The sequence below is a fragment of the Schistocerca serialis genome, chromosome 3 (genome assembly GCF_023864345.2).
Source record: "Schistocerca serialis cubense isolate TAMUIC-IGC-003099 chromosome 3, iqSchSeri2.2, whole genome shotgun sequence".
Lineage (NCBI taxonomy): Eukaryota > Metazoa > Arthropoda > Insecta > Orthoptera > Acrididae > Schistocerca > Schistocerca serialis.
Genome location: NC_064640.1, coordinates 231190750 through 231211544, shown reverse-complemented (window position 1 = coordinate 231211544; position 20795 = coordinate 231190750). Strand labels below are relative to the sequence as shown.

The following is a 20795-nucleotide window of genomic DNA, read 5'->3' as shown; positions in this document are numbered from 1 at the left end:
GAGGGTAAAAATCGTAGAGGGTGACCAAGAGATGAATACACTAAGCAGATTCAGAAGGATGTAGGTTGCAGTAGGTACTGGGAGATGAAGGAGCTTGCACAGGATAGATTAGCATGGAGAGCTGCATCAAACCAGTCTCAGGACTGAAGACCACAACAACAACAACATTGCATGTGCTTGAATGAGTAAAACGTCCACAAACGACAACTTCCGTCTATTATGGAGTGATTCGCCACACCTGCAACGTATTCGTTCCTCCGGAACGTTCCATCGCAGCCATTTCACACTGAAGTCATTGCTGATTAATAGCTCTACCCGGACAGGATGTGACTCGACGCTGGAACGTATTTCACTCCTTCTGCAACAGTTAACAGTCCGCTTCCACATCTCAGTGATCAGCGTGTCTGACTTCAATACAGAGGAACCGGGTTCGATTCTCGGTACTGGTGGGAGGGCTGCAACGGGGTGCACTCAGCCTTATGAAGAGCTACTTGCGTGAGAAATAGCGGCTGCAAGGCCAAGAAAGCAGACAGTGGTCGGGAGTGCCACGTGCTGAGGCCACGCCCCTCCATATTGCATCCAGTGACACCATTGGATGAGGATGACACGGTGGTCGGTCTGTCCAGATTGGCCTTAGGGTCATAATACGGACCTTTACTTGTTTGTAACAGTTAAAAGGCGCAGACAACCGAGGGCAGAGTCATTCCACTGCGCAAGAAATCCCACCGTTCCAATGTGGAAAGCGTGACACGTTTACAGCTCCAAGTGTGGTGTTCGTTCTTGTGTGCAGTCCTGGACTAGCGAAATATGCAAATGTGATTTACTATAGCAAAACGAAATACAGAAATTTTACAGTAAACTTTGTTGTGTAGTTGCGTGAGGTCGTTAACAGTGAAGAAAAGAATGCTAGTTATTTTTGGAAATCTTTTCCTGTAAGAGACGAAAACAACCAAATTGTACAGTCCAGTATTTGTGGTCAGACATGGCGTGTTTCAAAACGACTGTGAATAAACTGAGAAAACATCTGAACTGAAGGCAATGTACAGAAAATCTACATGCAAAATACTACAGTAGGGCTGGCCACGGCATGCCAAGCTGCACGTGCGGGTGCTGCGTACGGGCCAAAGCTGTACATGTTTCTGATTTGCTCGTTCCTTTCCGTAAGTACTCGGTAGAGCGCGACATTTCATTTAGTACTGCGGTATGGAATTTTTAGGTCGGAATCGCTCTCTTCAGTTCGACAGAATCTTGATGTCAGCTTTGCTTTTTGTTTGTTGTATGAAGAACGTTCACAGGTCCAGTGGCTGTTTGCACAACAACAGGCAGTCTAGTGATCTATAGTCACAAGCCCTTAAAAGTGACTAGAAATAACAGAAGAGAGGAATGTGAATTCTCAATATATACTATGCAGCCGCGTAAGCGACGGGTACTGCAAATTTGCTACGAAACGATATTATAATACTATGCAGAAAGAATTTAAAGATTTAGTTCACAATGAAAGAGCAAAAAACTACAACGATCGACAGATGAGAGTCGTTGTTCTGTACATCAAGAAGCATTTTGAGCTAAATTTTCAAGCAAGCAGCACGTGAAGAAAGTGGTGGTATGAACAGCAAAATTTCTGAATCCCACACTTACTAAGACACTGTCACGTTGAGTGAAGGGGCATGCCTGAAACAATTTTTCGATTTAAAACTCGCTGTTGTTGAATTTATGAAGGAAAAAGGAGTACAGGAACGAAAATTAGAACGTTTGGAATGGATTGCAGACCTCACATTTTAAGTTGTCTGGATAGTACACTGCCCACGGTAAGACACAGCAAACTGAGAAACAACAAATTTCTGATTTGATGTGGATGCATCTAAAATAAAAATCGCATTATGGAAGGGGTAAATTCTGACAAAAAACTTCGTCAATTTCCCTAAGCTCATCGGCGTCAAAGAAAACGCGAAATTTGAAAAAAATATTGTGGCTTTGAAAGAAATACAAGCATACTTGCCTAAACTTTTTGAGGACACCGCCAATCTTACATCCGCTCTCGATCTGTTTTAGAATCGTTTGCTGTTTCAGTTGTGAGCAACCCTGTGCATGTGCACATGAAACTGATTGACATGCAAGGTTATTCCTGTTTTAATGACAAATTGTTTTACGTCAAAATTGTCCAGGATGTCTACATTGCTTTCCTCAGTTAGAGTTTCCACGTCTCCATAACGAGGCTGCATAAGAGCTGCAATATTTCGATCGACATATTTGTTCAAAAGCCCTTAATGGGTATGAAACGAAATAAGTCACAATTACGTAGCAAACTTAGTGCGAAAATTTGTGAAATGGTCTGCATCTGTCAGTATGCAAACAGTTTGTACCAGATAAAAATTACATTACGTCTGCAGCACACCAAAAATGATTAAATAATACTGACAGTTCGTTTTGTTGTTGCCAAAAGGGAAATAAAAAACCGAGTCGTACGCAGTGTCATATAAACGCGACGCGCTCGTGGATTCCCCTCTTTCCCTTCCTCTCGCTCACACAACGTGGTGTCTCGGTGGGAGAAATGTGCAGCGAGGCTGAGCGGAATGGAATTCATGCCCAGGCACTGCTCGCGAGCCAAATTCTTGATCGCCCCTGTACTATAGTAATGTGAACTGTTTTCCTAATTTCAGTGTACCTCACAACCTACGTGGAACCTACTAAATAATTTATAGGTTTCGGGAACCTAGTACCTCGCTGGAACTGGAACACTGTAACCTATTACCAGTCATTAGTACTTTAGATAATCTCCACTCCAGGCCCACTTAGTGCCATGGATTGTCGTGTCAAGCACGCCGTCATTATGACGGGTAATAATGCACGTAATTATGCAGTGAACTTACTTGGCATACAATAGAATAAATGGCGTTAGAAAATTTGGAAATTTGTGGTAAGGACTTTTGGGACCACACTGCTGAGGTCATCGGTCCCTAAGCTTACACACTATTTAATCTAACTTACGCTAAGGACGACACACACACCCATGCCCAAGGGAGGGCTCGAACCCCCGACAGGGGGAGCCGCGCGGACCGTGACAAGACGCGTTAGAAAGCGCGCCTACCCTGCGCCGCAATGGCGTTACTACGGTCAACCATGGACCCAATCGGTAGACGATCTGTGCATGAGGTTGCTGAAAGAAACATGGTACCCGCTCAGTGCGACTACACATCGGTATTTGTATTATTGAGAGAGTTTTACACAGTCTGTGGATTGTTAAAGGACGTCGAAGTTGGGTTACCACAACGCACTGTGCGTTTGGTTATAACAGTAGGAGGCAGCTGTTTTTAAACCAACCAATCAGCACTAGTAATAATAAGTATTAAAGTGCGAACTAACGACGTACAATTATTATCGATATTTAGAAAATATCGGTGTGGGTATTTTAAAGATCGGTGTCTCAGTATCAATTCTGTAGTCATTCAAACATCGTAAAGTCGATTTTAAAGACGAAATGTCCACCTTCGATGTTGGTAAAGAAACAAAATATCAGTTACCACTGTCAATAATTATTTCGTCACTTGCACGGATCTTCTTGTGAATATATCACGTAACGACGTCAGTGCAGTGGTTAATTGAGTAAAAACAGAATTTGAAAGAAAAAGTTATAAGTCCTGCCTTGCCCCCGTGCTCAGTTTGGTAAGGAGTGACAATGTGCTTGAGTTGGTTACTGCTCTGCAAAGGATTGTAATGTGGTTTCAACAAAGCGTAGGTGGTCCGCAGCTCGTGGTCGTGCGGTAGCGTTCTCGCTTCCCACGCCCGGGTTACCGGGTTCGATTCCCGGCGGGGTCAGGGATTTTCTCTGCCTCGTGATGACTGGGTGTTGTGTGATGTCCTTAGGTTAGCTAGGTTTAAGTAGTTCTAAGTTCTAGGGGACTGATGACCATAGATGTTAAGTCCCATAGTGCTCAGAGCCATTTGAACAACGTAGTAGAAATAATGAGTTGAGAAAAGAACCAAACCTCAAAATAAAGTGTGGTGACAGAAGTTATGGGATACCTCCTAATATAGTGTCGGGCCTCCTTTCGTCCAGTGCAGTGCAACAACTCGATGTGGAATGGACTCCACACGTCGTTGAACATCCTCTTTAAAAAATACTGAGCCATAATAATTCTACAGCAGTCTATAATTGCGAAAGTGTTGCCGGTGTGGGATTTTCTGCACGAACTGGCCTTTCGACTATTTCCCATAAATGTTCGGTGGGATCATGACAGGCGATTTGGGAAGCCAAATCATTCGCTCGAAGTGTCCAGAATGTTCTTCAAGCCAGCTGCGAACAATTGTGGCCCAGTGATATGGCGCATTGGCATCCATAAGAATTCCATCGTTTTTTGGGGACAAATGGTCTCCAAGGAGAGGAATGTAGCGATTTCCAGTCAATGATCGGTTCAGTAGGATCACACGACACAGTATATTCCATGTAAACTCAGCTCAAACCATTATGGAGCCACCACCAGCTTGCACAGTGCTTTGTTGACAACCTGGGTCCATGGCTTCGAGGTGTCTGCGCCACACACGATCCCAACAATTATTTCTTACCAGCGGAAATCGAGACTCATGTGGCCGGGCCACGGTTTTCCAATCATCTAGGATCCAACCAATATGTTCATGAGGCGAGGAGAGGCGACGCAGACTGTGTGGTTCTGTTAGCAAACGAACTCGCGTCTGTCGTCTTCTGCCATAGCCCATTAGCACCAAATTTCGCCGCACTTTCCTAACTGATACGTTCCTCGTACGTCCCGCAATGTTTTCTGTGGTTATTTCACGTATTGGCTGTCAGCACTGACAACTCCTAGCAAACGCCGCTGTTCTCGATCGTTAAGTGAAGGCCGCTGGCCACTGTGTTGAGCGTGGTGAGAGGTAATGCCTAAAATTTGGTATTCTCGGCACACTCTTGAAACTATGGATTCCGGAATACTGAATTTCCTCACGATTTCTGAAATGGAATGCCCCATTCGATTAGCTCCGCCTATCATTCCGCTTTCAGAGTCTGATAATTCCCGTCGTGTGGCCACAGTCAAGTCGGGAACCTTTTTACATGAATCATCAGAGTACAAATGACAGCTTCGCAAATGCACTGCCCCTTTATTCTTTGTATACGCGATACTACGGCCATCCGTATATGTGTATGTTGCTAGCCCATTGTCACGTCTGTGTAATTCAAGAAGTATCCACTAATTAAACGTTCTGTATGACTGAAGGTTTTTTGCTGCTGCGTATAGTTCAAATGGCTCTGAGCACTATGGAACTTAACAAAAAAATGGTTCTGAGCACTATGGGACTCAACTGCTGAGGTCATTAGTCCCCTAGAACTTAGAACTAGTGAAACCTAACTAACCTAAGGACATCACAAACATCCATGCCCGAGGCAGGATTCGAACCTGCGACCGTAGCGGTCTTGCGGCTCCAGACTGCAGCGCCTTTAACCGCACGGCCACTTCGGCCGGCCGGAACTTAACATCTGAGGTCGTCAGTCCCCTAGAACTTAGAACTAATTAAACCTAACTAACCTAAGGAAATCACACACATCCATGCCCAGGGCAGGATTCCAACCTGCGACCGTAGAGGTCACGCGGTTCCAAACTGAAGCGCCTAGAACCGCCCTGGCCGCACAACTCAAGCACATTGTCACTCCTTACCAACCTGAGCACGGGGGCAACGCAGGACTTATAACTTTTTCTTTCAAATTCTGTTTTTACTCAATTAACCGGCTTGCGTATAGTTATAGTTGTTGAGAGTAATATTTGCTGACATGATGGTGCATCACCCATGCTAACAGCCGCAGATATTTTAATTCTGGCATATGTTTGTGAATATTCTGTGGCCTGCGGCTACTCTTGAACTTTGCTTAGGAAATATACGTTGTTATCAGTAAAGTAATCCATATAAAAAGTACGTAGAAAATCAATATATCTGACGTGCAACGCATGACAACTATTGGAGAAAATCTGTAGAGTAACATCATAACAGAAATCAAACAGCTATTGCTACTAACTGAATATGTTAACACATTAGCCTTTTCAAGACACTTAATAAAGTACGAAGGCCATCAAAATTATCAAAATTTGCTAGCAACTGTTGAGACGACTGTTAGAGTAGATTATCTCAACTCTGATATATTACAGGAAAACAGAGTGAATATTACAAAAAAGTATCAAGAAAGGAATAATTTTCTAACTGGAATGGAGAACGAGCTACCATCATAGTTCTGTTATTATCTGAAAGTTTGCCTTCTAGATCTTAAACAAGATCTATTAGAAGTGTGGAATCACAGTGTCAGTATTTTCCACCCGAATCTACAAAAAATGCGCTCATATATTTGAGCTGTATAGTAGTATTGTCGTTTTCTGATAAACTGTCCTGAAAAGCATAATAATGGAATGACTACTATTGAGAAGGCTGCCACATGGATAGCGTGTCAATAGTGCACAGGCTACACAGCTTGCTCATGTTCAACAATGGAGTTTCTGCAGCAACTTCGCTACGGTATTGTAGAACCTTAACGGTTGGCAAGTGGGTGCTGAAGCAAATACGCTATTTGACTGAAAGCTTCCGACTTTTGCCAATTCCTTCCAACTGAGGACTGGAGTGAAACTGTTTAAGAAAGAGCACTGCTAATTACTTGATAGAATAATAAGTGAAATGAGAAACAAATCTTACATGTGAAATACCATTTCCTCTCACTTCAATTATTCCTGTCAGAAAAGTCTTAAATATGAAATTTGTATCTTATTTTGAAAAATATAGAGCCGGCCGCGGTAGTCTCGCGGTTCTAGGCGCGCAGTCCGGAACCGCGCGACTGCTACGGTCGCAGGTTCGAATTCTGCCTCGGGCATGGATGTGTGTGATGTCCTTAGGTTAGTTAGGTTTAAGTAGTTCTAAGTTCTAGGGGACTGATGACCACAGCTGTTAAGCCCCATAGTGCTCAGAGCCATTTTTTTGAAAAATATAGAGGAGATTTTGGTGACAAATATAGTAGAAATACCGGTACAACTGAGCTAGTTAACTAAATAGCGGCTTTCAGATTCTAGTAGAAAGAGGTGATGAAGAGCATTGACATAGATTCCCATTTAGATATTTTGAAGTTTTTTTTTTTTTTTTCAAAGTACAGATTACGAGATGCTTATCCAAACATGGGAACAGCTTTGAGGATATTTATTACAATTTCAGTGACTTCTGCATATTTTCAACATAGCTACAGCAAATTAAAGACGATAAAAAAATCGATTAATACTGTCAAATTCAGCTCACTGTAGATAGAACACAACAGCGCCGCTAAATTTAATTTCAATGACGTAACCAATGAAATTACTTCGCAAAAAGCAAGGAAATAGAAACTTCAGTTAGAATAAAACATCATTTTTGGAAATAAATATGTTCGCAACACTTATTTATAATGTGTTTTCATTTATTTCCAATTATTAATTTATGCACTATCAATAATTTATGAGGAACAAATATAATATGTTATTTATTATACAATACATGAAAATCATTGTGCGTAGCAGACATAAAAGAAATAGGACATATATTTATTTACTTTCATTTTTTTATGAAGTTTACGGATTCTTTTCATTTAATTACAACAATGACACAATTAATTGTGTGTAATGTTTGTCATCCGCTGTTGTGGTCTTCAGTCTGAAGACTGGTCTGATGCTGTTCTCCATACTAGTCAATGCTGTGCAAGCCTCTTCATCTCTGCAAAACTACTATAATCTACATCCATTTTGTTTCTCCAGAATTGTCCTGTAACGTGTTTAACATTCCAACATGCAGATCCAACTACATCACTAGTGCTGAATGATAAGAAATCCTGATGACTGCTATTATAATTAGCTCTACCTCTTTTCTTTTTGGTATGGTGTAGCGGTCTTGCAATGTGCTGCAAGCTGGGGCTTTTAGCTGGCTGGCAAAAGGTGAGAATCACTATAGACCTGCACAGGTCGTAAAAATGTTTTGTACTGTAAGCCAAAGTGTCAATCGCGTAAATACCGGGAATAGCACTCTGCCATACGAGCACAGCAGGAGCGCCGAGCACCCCATCATAAACCTTCATTGTGTGCAAAGCAAAAAGCAAAGATAAATTCTGAAGGGCACAAAAAAAAAACACAACACGGTTAGCATGAGACAATCCAGCATGAGACCAGCTCAATTTTTTTTAAATTTTGGAATGATATTTCTTATTGGCTCATAGTAATTATTTTGGTAGAATGGGAGAGATCCTGCGTGCACCTGTGTATGTGAACGCCTTTTGATTGGTCGTAACTAGAAATCTGTTACATAGTGGGGGAGATTTTCTGCCTTTTACCCTGCTCCAAGAGAAAAATGTACTTCATTCGTTAGTCACGGCAGAATCCGTAAGAATAGAGAATTATTTAATTATCATTGGTCAGAACTTGCAATGTCTGTTGCGATTGGCCACTGAGATTCCAGTCTGGCAGAACCAGCTGTCTTGTAGAGGAGAATAAGAAGGGGTTTCTATTTAGGGCATCATAGTGAACAGTTGCTCCTGAGACATAGTAAAAGACATTTCTCCGCAAGGCTTTTTGCAGTACACTTCGTCGTAGAGCTGCAGAGCGATAAGTCTCTGACTTAGAGCAGAACTCAGATGCTATGGCTGAACTTAGAATTCTCAGCCATTAACACAACTGGCTCCTGCTCTCGTACTTCAAATGGTTCAAAGGGCTCTGAGAACTATGGGACTCAACATCTTAGGTCATAAGTCCCCTAGAACTTAGAACTACTTAAACCTAACTAACCTAAGGACATCACACACACCCATGCCCGAGGCAGGATTCGAACCTGCGACCGTAGCAGTCCCGCGGTTCCGGACTGCAGCGCCAGAACCGCACGGCCACGGCGGCCGGCCTCTCGTACTTCAGTAGGGTGGTAAGCATGGACTGTGTTTGCATTCACTGAACCAGGGTGAGTGTGGAGTCATTTATCTTCCATCAAAGTTGCGTTTTGCTGGTCTAATTTTCACAGCCAGCCAGCTTCCTGCACCCACTATGTTCTTAGGTGAGAGCACTGCTATTTGTTCACACTTCTCCGGAGCTTTTCTTTAACTTATTCCGCAATCATTGTTCATATTCACGAATACAGTTTTATATCATTTTTATTATGTATACATCCATCTGTGCCAAGGCTGTCGTATATGTTTTCAGTCCTTAGTCCTTGTAATACTGCGTTCTTGAGTCAGTCGATTAACAATTTTTTATGTACTTTAGCAATAAATCAGACTGTTGTTGTGACCCTTAGCTTCTTTCCTTTGTCTGATAGAGCCTCTTGTCACTATATCTGTGTGAGGTGCAGTACCCATCTTTTCATTCCTGACTGAGCCAGCCCTGGTAATTTAATTAGATAAGCCACTATCCTTTGTGTGACATTATATATATTTTTTATTTTCGTGGGCTTATGGGGAGTTATCGATTACTGTAGGTCACTGTGGATAGATTCTGTAGCATCTCACGGATATGCTAAATAGCTCAACCGACACTCCACAATTCATGACTTTGTCTCCACCTTCCAGTTTCCCCCCGCCCCAAAACTTATTTCCATTACCTAACTGATAATTCCTTGATGTCTCAGGATGTGTCCTACCAACCAATCCCTTCTTTTAGTCGTCCTTAAATTTCTTTTTTCTGTACTTTGATTCATTCGTTATTCTATCTTCCCGTCTAATCTTAAGCATTCTTCTATAGTCTGATATTTCGAAAGCTTCTCTATTATTCTCTGAATTGCCTTTTCTCCACGATTCACATCAATACAAGGCTACACTCTAGACAAATACTTGCAGAAAAGATTTCCTAACACTTAGGTATATATTAGATCTAGCACTTAGGTATATATTAGATGTTAACGAAATCCACGTATTCAGAAAAACTGTTCTGTCTATTACCAGTCACAATTTGTTTCTTCTGTACTTCGGTCATTATCAGTTATTTTGTTGTCCAAATAACAAAACTCATATACTACCTTCTGAGTCTCATTTCATAACATAATTCTCTTAGTATCACCTGATTTACTTCTACTATAACTCATTAATGTTGTTTTACTTTATTGATGTTCATCCCATGATCTGTTTTTAAGACTGTATCCAATCCATTCAACTGCCCTCCCAAGTACTTAGCCATCTGTGATTGAATACAATGTCATCAGCAAACCGCAAAGTTCTTTTGTCTTCTTCCTGAACTTTAAGTCCCTTTAAAAATTTCTCATTCGTTTCCTTCACAACATACTGAATGCACGGATCGAATGACGTAGGGGATGGGCTACACCTCTATCTCACTGCCTTCTTAACTACTACTTACCTTTCATTTTCTTCGAGTCTTATACATGCAGTCTGGTTTCTGTATAAGTCGTGAATAGCCTTTTGGTACCTACATTTTATCCCCACTACTCTTAAAATTTCAAAGAGTATAATCTAGTTCACATTGACAAAAGCTTTTTCTGAATCTGCAAATGCCACAAACATAGGTTTGCCATTTTTCAAACTATCTTTTATGAACCTAGTATACGCCACAGGGTCCGTATTGCCTCGCACACTTTTACGTTTCACCAAAATTCGAGCTGTTCTCCTCCAACGTCAGCCTCTACCTTTATTTTCCTATTCGTCTGTAAGTAATTCATTCAATATTTTGTAACAGTGACTTATGGCTCGATAGTAATTACGTCTGTCAGCACATGGCTTCTCTAGAATTGGACTTATTACATTCTTCCTGAAGTCTGAGTGTATTTCGCTTGCATCATATACCTTGCACAGCAGGTAGAACTATTGTGTCATGGTTGGCTCTCCCAAGATTTACAGCGATTCTGAGGGAATGTCTTCTGATTTAAGGATATTGTTTCCACTTAGATCATTCATTGTTCTGTCAAACTCTTCTCACATTATATCTCCCATCTCATTTTCACCCAGTTCCTCTTCCCTTTCTGTAACATTGTCTTCAAGTTTATTTCCCTTGCAGAGGTCCTATGTATATATTCCTGCCATCTTTCATATTTTCCTTCTTTGCATAGCACTGGCATGCTATCTCAGCTCATGGTATTCATACACTAACTTCTCTTTTCTCTAAAGGTCCTTTTAATTTTCCTGTAGACAGCACCTATCTTTCCTCCAGTTATGTGAGCTTCTACAGCAATAAATTTGTCATGTACCCCTTCCTGTTAATCTTTCTGCACTTTCTCTCAAGCTCATCTTTAGACACCTGGAATTTCTTTCGCCTGCTTTATTTGCTGCATGTTTACAGGGTGTTACAAAAAGGTACTGCCAAACTTTCAGGAAACGTTCCTCACACACAAATAAAGAAAAGATGTTATGTGGACATGTGTCCGGAAACGCTTAATTTATATGTTAGAGCTCATTTTAGTTTCGCCAGTATGTACTGTACTTCCTCGATTCACCGCCAGTTGGCCCAATTGAAGGAAGGTAATGTTGACTTCGGTTCTTGTGTTGACATGCGACTCATTGCTCTACAGTACTAGCATCAAGCACATTAGTACGTAGCATCAACAGGTTAGTGTTCATCACGAACGTGGTTTTGCAGTCAGTGCAATGTTTACAAATGCGGAGTTGGCAGATGCCCATTTGATGTATGGATTAGCACGGGGCAATAGCCGTGGCGCGGTACGTTTGTATCGAGACAGATTTCCAGAACGAAGGTGTCCCGACAGGAAGACGTTCGAAGCAATTGATCGGCGTCTTAGGGAGCACGGAACATACCAGCCTATGACTCGCGACTGGGGAAGACCTAGAACGACGAGGACACCTGCAATGGACGAGGCAATTCTTCGTGCAGTTGACAATAACCCTAATGTCAGCGTCAGAAAAGTTGCTGCTGTACAAGGTAACGTTGACCACGTCACTGTATGGAGAGTGCTACGGGAGAACCAGTTGTTCCCGTACCATGTACAGCGTGTGCAGGCACTATCAGCAGCTGATTGGCCTCCACGGGTACACTTCTGCGAATGGTTCATCCAACAATGTGTCAATCCTCATTTCAGTGCAAATGTTCTGTTGCTGTGTGTTTCCATTCCATGATTAATGTGATTTGAAGAGACTTAATAAAATGAGCTCTAACATGGAAAGTAAGCGTTTCCGGACACATGTCCACATAACATATTTTCTTTCTTTGTGTGTGAGTAATGTTTCCTGAAAGTTTGGCCGTACCTTTTTGTAACACCCTGTATATTGTCCCTTTAAGTGAATAGAAGAATTCAGCAGAAGAAAATGCTAAAGTGCTATTTAACATCGGATAATCTGATCATGTTATCTCTTGCGGTCTCAAATGAACCACATTCTGGTAGGAAGCAGATCCATACGTACCTTTGGAAAATGTTGTCTGCTATAGAGATTGCTTTGTCCTATTGTTTTTATGATCTCGTCTTTGAATTCAGACAAACATATAACAAGTGCTAATGTAAAATACGCCCCTGGGGGTTAGCACAGTCTTCCGCCGACCCCTTCAGTTAAATTCAGTGTCTCCTTTGTTATCCACAGATTTATACTAGGTCTTCTCTTTTTACCTATGTTATCTTCACTATTTCATCTCTTACAGCTACCCATTCGTTTTCTGTTGTATTCCCTTACTCTGTTTCAATCAAACGTTGCCTAATGCTCCCTCTAAAACTCTCGAAAACCTGGATTTTACAGTTTTTATCCATGTCTCAGCTCCTTAATTTTCTATATTTTGCAGTTTCTTCATTTACAGTCTGCGTTTCAGACCCGATAAATTGTGGTCAGAGTCCAAATCATACGCTGGAAAAGTCTGACGGTTTAAAATCCCGTCTCGAAATCTCTGTATTACCATTACGTCGTCAGCCTGAAACCTTCCTGTACCCTTAGGCCTCTTCCACGTGCACAACCTCCTTAGATGATTCTTAAACCAAGTATTGGCTTTGAATGACTCATGCTCTATGCAAAATTCTTCTAGGCCGCTTCCTCTTTTCATTCCTTTCCCTCAGCCCATGTTCTCCTACTATTTTTCCATCTCTTCCTTTTCCTACTACCGTGTTGTAATTACCCATCACAATGAAATTTTCATCTATTTTAACTACCTGAATAATTACCTTTATTTCATCATACATTCTGTCACTCTGTTCATCATCTGCGGAACCATGAGGCTATAAACTTGTACAACTGTGGTGGTTGTTGGCTTTGTCTGTCTTGGCCACGATAACGCATTCATTACGCTCTTCACAGTAGCCTACCCACATTTCTTTTTTCTTATTCGTTATTAGATTTACTTCTGCGTTGCCCCTACCTAATGTTGTGTTGATAGCTTTGTACTGACTAGAACAAAATTCATATTTTTCCTGATACTGCATTTCATTAATTCCCACTGTACCTGGATTCAACCGATTAACTGCCCTTTTTAAATTCACTAACATACCTACCCTAACAATCTACACTCAGGCCCGTATAACGCCAGTTTTGTATTTCCTTATGACGATATTCTCCTGAGTAGTATTCGTCCATAGATCTGAATAGGGGACTACTTTACCTCTAGAATACCTTACCCGAGATGATGCCATCATGATTTGACCACACAATGCAGCAGTGTGCCCTCGGAAGGAGGAAAATAAAACAAAGAAACAAAAAACAAAAACAAAAGAAACGAATGAGGTGGCGCAGTTGTTAGCACACGGGACTCGAATTCGGTAGGACGACGGTTCAAATCCGAGTACGGCCATCCAGATTTATATTTTCCGTGATTTCCCTAAATCACTTCAGGTAAATGCCGGGATGTTTCCTTTGAAAGGGCACAGCCGATTTCCGTTCCTAGCCTTGACACTACCCGAGCTTGTGCTCCATCTCTAATGACCTCGATGTCGACAGGACGTTAAATCCCCAGTCTTCCTTTTTTTTTTTTTTTTTTTTTTTTTTTTTTTTTTAATGAAAAAATTCATGGCTGTAGTTTCCCCTTGCTCTCAAACCTTCGCAGTAGCAGGCTATATTGGCTAACGTTACATGGCCAGATCAGTCAATCACGCATACAAGGCCAGATCAGTCAGTCATGCAGACTATTATAAATGCTGCTGCCTCTCTTCAGGAATCACGGGATAGTCTGCCCTCTTCGCAGATATTCCTTCGTTGTAGTTGCACCCACAGTACAGGTAAAAAAATTGAAAAAAGGTCGTTTTTACGGTGCTGTGGGTATGTCCAGGCTCACATCAGTACAACTCTGTATGCTACCACGCTATTGCTGCGTGTTGAATTGTTTAGTAGCTACGTTTGGCAATGGGCGCAAACTTCCCGTACCAGCCCACGGTCATCAGAGTTCCAACAATTGCTTTGTTCTCAGGAAATGGCCAAGTTATACTGTGCATATCGTAGATACTGGTCCAAAAGTTTGATTTCAATCTCATGATGGAGAGGCTTGCCATTCGTAAACAGTGGTATTTTTTGCTATGTGGATGGGTAGTGTTTTGACTAACGTTGATCATGTTTCTCAGATAACTGCTCAAAAATCAGGATACATAGCACCTGTTATTCTCAAATAAGTGCAATAAATTATAAATGATGTGCCATTAAAAATACAGCTTTTAAATGCATAACAAGATACAAATTTATTGAAGAAATTAAATAAGTTAGAAATTACTCCTGTGTATGCCACTTGTGATTATCTCATAACATGTCCCTTTTTGCAATTCATGGGTTTCATGTGTGGCAAGTTGCGCCAGCTTGTTGAAACCAAAGCTCTTCAGCATTCACACGATCCAGTTCACCACAAAAACTCTCTTAACGTGAGGTAGCGATCGCCTTCCACCGTCAATCGGTTCTAGCTCCATCTTCGAAATAGTATGGTCGAGTTATGCCCTCAGTCCAAATGTCACACCACTCAGTCACTCGTTGTGGATGTAATGGCTTCTCCATAACTACTCAAAGGTTTTCTGTGTCCCTTAACCCTGCAAGTTTGCTTTTCCCGTACTAATTCAACAGAAAGTGAGCCTCAAGAGTGAACATTGTTTTCTCGATGAAATTGTTGCCCGCTCTTTTTGTCGAAATCACCCAATGGGCAAATTCTCGGTACTCTTCGTGATCTTTTGGCGTCTCTTCTTATCTCAGTTTGATTTCATGGCCAAAGGTGCTGATCTTTTTTCAGAATTCGTTACATGTTGGTTCTGGGAATACCGAATTGAGGTGAACATCAGCGAATACATTTCACCAAACTTGCAGTGACATTATCTCCCACTATGTTTTTCTGTAGAACGACTACCAAGAGGATGCGTCGAAGGTTTAATGTCCACAACAGGGCAGGTTTTCTCAAATTTAGCGATCAGTCTCACCACAGTCCACCTAAACGATGCATTACATTGACCAAACATTCCACAGAGCTTGCGAACAGTCTCTGCCCGACATTCACCACATTCGTAATAAATTTTCATTATGACGACTTGCTATTCCGTCGTGAAGCGCTCCGTCACTAACAACAAAGAAAGGCGATCAAAATCATGCATCGTTCAGTGCTTCCAACTGATTAGAACGGCAATGGTGGACATTTCAAAAGTTGTGTTCTTTATGGAACAACCTTTTTTAGACATTGCCTTTGCGTATTGTACGGAAAAAATAATATATTTTCTAAAATAGGAGAAATATTGCTTAAAAGCAGCTCAGATTTCATGAGTTCTACTGGCGCCGCACAACCGTATACTGGACCTAGCCACATGGCCTCCATTGTGCAGAGGCTTCGCTCTTGTTGTCGTAGCATAAAGATGTGATGTGTGTACAGGTATGTGTCCGTAGGCGATGCAGATGGTGGGTAGCGCTGCTGCTGGCTGTAAGCGTGCATTTTGTGTCGGAGGACGTCCACAGGCGATGCAGACGACTGGAGACGCTGCAGGCGGCGAGTGGAGGTTGGTAGAACTGCTAGTGACTGTAAGCGTGCATTGTGTGTGCAGGGGAACGCCCGCAGGCTATGCAGACGGCGGCTGGCGCCGCGGGCAGCGGTTGGCGGCTGCTTGCGCTGCTGCTGGCGGTGGCTCTGGCGGGACGCGCCTTCTGACTGCCTGGTGTGCGCCCACAGTGTTGTGTCTGCAGTGAGACGAACTTAGACAGTAGACTTGTTTCAGGACAATGAAAATACCGTTTAATGTGACAATTATGCAAGAGGCATTACTTGTAGGTGTTATTCTCAACTGTAATTTCTTACGTTCTCAAAGATTCTGTTTATAAAACTGTCCCGTACATCTTTACTCCCACACTCCGTAAACCCTTTTTCCACAATTTGTTTTAATGCCTGTGACTTATACCGATATTGTAAGAACGATTGCGTGGCAGGAACTGTTGTATACAACTTATTTCTACTATTGGCAGGTAATCGTTTACCAATAAATGTGAAAGAATGAGTCTGACATTAGGAGTCTGCACACTCAGCGTCACATTTTCATATGACGTAACATGTGTATCGCCAAATGCCACGAAATGTTGACAGTTCACTATAAAACAGCGAATATACAACATGACACACGCATCAAATCAAGTGAGTGCTAGCACATCTCTGGCCAAAGCCCATAGGGCCAGCTACCTCGTGGTAAGACCGAATCTTATATGCTCTGCCGGCCAGGTGGTCCTATTGCACATATTTTGCTCGTGCGCTAGGTACATGGCCATCTCTGGGCGTTCGGCCGGTGTGGTAAGATGACCTACGCTACAGCCCTGCTGCGAGACTGCCCGCACGTCAGCTGTTTGCCCACCGCTGCCCACCCGTACCTTTGGCTGCCCTCTGGCTAGCTGGCACGTGAGCTGAAACAGCCTAAATTGAGGACCACACAAGCTTTTAACGGGAAACAAATAATGTGAATAAAGAGAAGTGGTCTGGCTAAGGTCCGCCACCATAGCTCAGTGAACAACGCACCGGCTTGTCAGGCCCAGGGGCCCGGGTTCGATAACCGGCTGGGTTGGAGATCCCCACTCGGGGACTGGGTGTACGTGTCGTCTTTGTCATACTTTCATCCTCGTTGACGCGCAAGTCTCCGAAGTGACGTCAACTGAAAAGACTTGCACTAGGCGATCAGGTCTACCTACCGGGAGGCCCTCGCCACACGACATTTCATTTCATCTGGCTAAGACAGTCAAACTGTAGAATGGTCATTCTGTCATACCGAAACCTCCCTGATTTTTATGCCACTCGTAGGAAATCTCAGTTAACACATTGTAACACTCCGGTTTAATCTACTGACTTATCCCGCTCGATCGGGATCTGATAGCAGCCCAAATAGATAATAATTAATGTGACCGTGTACCTAATGGGCTAGCAATCGGATTGGACTGCTACGGAGATGTTACATTCCATTTTGTCCTTCTCGAATGCTGTAATGATAAAATGTCTGGTGGCAAGAAGAACAACAACACAGCTTCATTAATCAACGATCTATATTCATCACAAAACCACAAAGTAAGGAGACAGCCACTGCCTTCGTCGTACAGAATTAATAACGGCTAATCTCAGCACAGGGCCTTTAGTTATTCATTATCGTCACACGCAATTTCAATCATTGTAATTCAACACTACAATCCAACACTGCAATCCAACACTGCAATACAAATTATGCCGGCGCGGTAGACGCGTAATTACAAATATCGGCACAAAAATATCACTGAATCACACTAGTAATTATACTTTTTCACTTTCCCGAATATTCCTAACACAAAGGGGTTAAACCACGGCGATGGCCACTCCCTTTGTCGGTACGGTCTTGCCTTCCAGCAACAGACCTCCACCCGGCTCGGCCCGCAGCGCGTACCACACTCTACTGTCTCAACACTCGCTCTCGCTCTCGCCACCCGACGCACACTATCGATTGTTTGTCCTGTCGACCTGTGCTGTCGCAAAACTTATAGTAAGGGCCTACGGACCCCTTACAACATGTTAAAGTTCAGCTGGTGACATGAACTGGAAGTTACCTACAAATAAGTCGCGATAACAAGTACTTCCTTGATTGGCGTTTGCAACAAAGAAATGGACGCCCCTGAATCTCGCCATTTCTTGTTTCGGTGAACGTTGTGTTCATAATCGGGAAGTGTTACCATCTTGTTATCGCTGCAGCTTTCGTGGAAATGAAGTAATATTCCAAGGTTCAACTAAAAAGGGGAGTTAATGCACGCTTTTTAGGGCCCTTCCTTTTAATTTCTGGTAAGTATTTGGAAACACATCTTTCTGACCCTAGTTCAAGTTCTAAACAAATATCCTTTACATCCAATTTCGCTCCGCAAGTTATAGGGAAGCCATCGAATGTTTTTCCAACTCAAGTCGTCAACAGAAAACACCTGTGAAGATTTTGTGATGTGCAAAATGGTGTTTTAACTATTAGACGAACATTTGAACAGTGCAGACATGTAGCTAGAAACGACTGAAAAACTTCTCATTTCAGTGTGAGGGTCCAACGTCGATGAAGAAACAGAAAAATTACAACCATCAAGAATTTTCAAGTGACAGTGACACATGTAACAATCAGTTACTCCGAAAAAAATTTCAGGAACTAAAATTACCTTATCAGAAAAAGAAAAAGCGGTGGCGTGATGGGTGAACAAAGTGGTAAGAAATGTCTGCGTAATTTATAGGTATAAAAGCGAAGATGCAAAATTTGTATCGAGAAACAGGTCGCAAAAAGTGATTCGAATTAAGAGGCCGGTATGTTATTACAAACGCAAAACATACCCCATCTAGTTTCGGTAAATCTTGAGTTTACAGCATAGAAATGTCTAGTTGTGGGCCGGCCGGAGTGGCCGAGCGGTTCTAGGCGCTACAGTCTGGAACCGCGCGACCGCTACGGTCGCAGGTTCGAATCCTGCCTCGGGCATGGATGTGTGTGATGTCCTTAGGTTCGTTAGGTTTAAGTAGTTCTAAGTTCTAGGGGATTGATGACCTCAGAAGTTAAGTCCCACAGTGCTCAGAGCCATTTTTTTGTCCAGTTGTGAAACAGAGATGCGATCTAGAGGGACGCTTAATGAAAGCTTCCTTCTAGATCACATTTCTGGAGGAAAAAGAAAAGAAAAGCGGTACAGGCAACTGCGCAGTTCACCACTACACTCAAAGATTCATACACAATAATGTCCGTAATCAATCTGGATGGTTCATTGTTATCTGTGTACAAGGCGCCCATGCCCAAGGTCAAGGGGGTAGGGGGAGGGGGAGGGAGGGGCAGGGGTTGCACCGACCCCCTCAGCTCGCAGGGAGAGGAAAATATACAGTGGAGTTAGGTGTTTTTTCTTTCAGGAACATGGTTTAAAAGGCGGTATTACGTAGGTTCTTAACAAGGTCGGAAACGGAACTTTTTTTGGATACTTCCAAACTACTAAAAATAACCTGTCTCGCCAAATCTAGATCACCCTCCCCCTCCCCCCTTGCAAACTACCGTATGGGCACCTTGTCCGTGTAACATGTTTGTCTGCAAGAATCGACCGTAAATTTTGGACCACATGTGAAATAATCAATGTCCTAAACAGACAATCTTGTGGTAGACTCATCGAAGTCTGGAAAAATGTAAATGAAAACGTTATGTTTTCCTTGCATCACCTTCTCTTCCGGTTTGTGGATAAAAGTCTTTTCTCATTCTAGATTCAGGTTTTAAAGTTCTGCATCATTAATTAGCAGATTTCAAGCTTACCATGATAACGAAGCAGAGAAACTTCACATTTCATCTCGTAAGGAGAACGTACTGATCATTAGACACAGAATTTTTCCATCCGTGGAAGGCATTTAAAAAACATTTACAGAGAAAATTGTTACAGATAGATCACTACAGTTTCCAGTCCACCGCCATGACAGTATTCTCAAATTGCAGTCGCTAGTACACAACCAGTTTACTTCTTCCGCGTTTCAAAATCCGATTAAATATGCGTGGCACTCCTCAACATAAAGGGTGATTCCGTGATGACGATACAAACTTTCAGGGATGATGAAAAGGGGTAAGCATATCAATTTGAGGTAAGAGACGCTGGTCTGGTAACGACCGTATAGAAAGTTATAAGCGAAAATCGTTCTGATACCTCTAACAGTAGAAACCATGTAAGGTAGTGTTGTTGCTGAGACTGTAGGGTAGGCAACTTTCACAACACAAGGAAAAAAGTTCCGTACATATGTGCTCTAAATACATTCCTTAATGGTTATGGGCACTTGTTCAGTAGAAGAGATGTGTTTCAAAAGTACTGATGTTGAACAAGTGCTCATATCTCTTCCGATATGCATTTTACAGTTGGTGTTTATTAGACAGTTTTTCTTGTTTTGATTCCTACAATCACCTTTGAAAGTAGATTACTTTACAATCTTAGTGAAAATAGTACCGGTACATTTCTGGTGTCGGGGGTATCAGAACGATTTTCACTTGTACCTTTCGATTCGGTCGTTTACGGACCAGGCTCCCTTGCATCAAACTGACACATTTACCCTACTCCATCATCCTTGAAAGTCTGCAACATCATCATGGAAACACCCTGTATATCAATATTAGTGCAGATTTATTCCTAATGCTGGCCCAGCTTTGTCTAAAAGCGATTATGTCTGTCTGCGACTCGCAGGGCTGTCAAGTTTCGTCCTCAGTTGTATGTTCATGGTGCACAAAAAATATAAATTTGGAACACTGCATTAGTATTTCGTATTTTTGCAATAGTTTACGTACTGGAAGCCTTTCAAAAATGGCTCTGAGCACTATGGGACTCAACTGCTGAGGTCATTAGTCCCCTAGAACTTAGAACTACAGGGTGTTTCAAAAATGACCGGTATATTTGAAACGGCAATAAAAACTAAACGAGCAGCGATAGAAATACACCG

General features: G+C 42.2%; 1 protein-coding gene across 2 annotated transcripts in view; it reads left to right on the top strand.

Annotated features, from left to right (window-relative positions):
• The window catches only part of LOC126471574 (protein turtle homolog B-like), a 434642-nt gene extending 418440 nt beyond the window's left edge, over positions 1-16202 (top strand). For both annotated transcript variants that reach the window (XM_050099800.1, XM_050099798.1), the window contains one exon: positions 15925-16202. In XM_050099800.1, coding sequence (XP_049955757.1) covers positions 15925-16028 — 104 coding nt within the window. In that variant the 3' untranslated portion in view covers positions 16029-16202. The remainder of the gene's footprint in view (positions 1-15924) is intronic.
• Positions 16203-20795: the final 4593 nt, after the last annotated feature.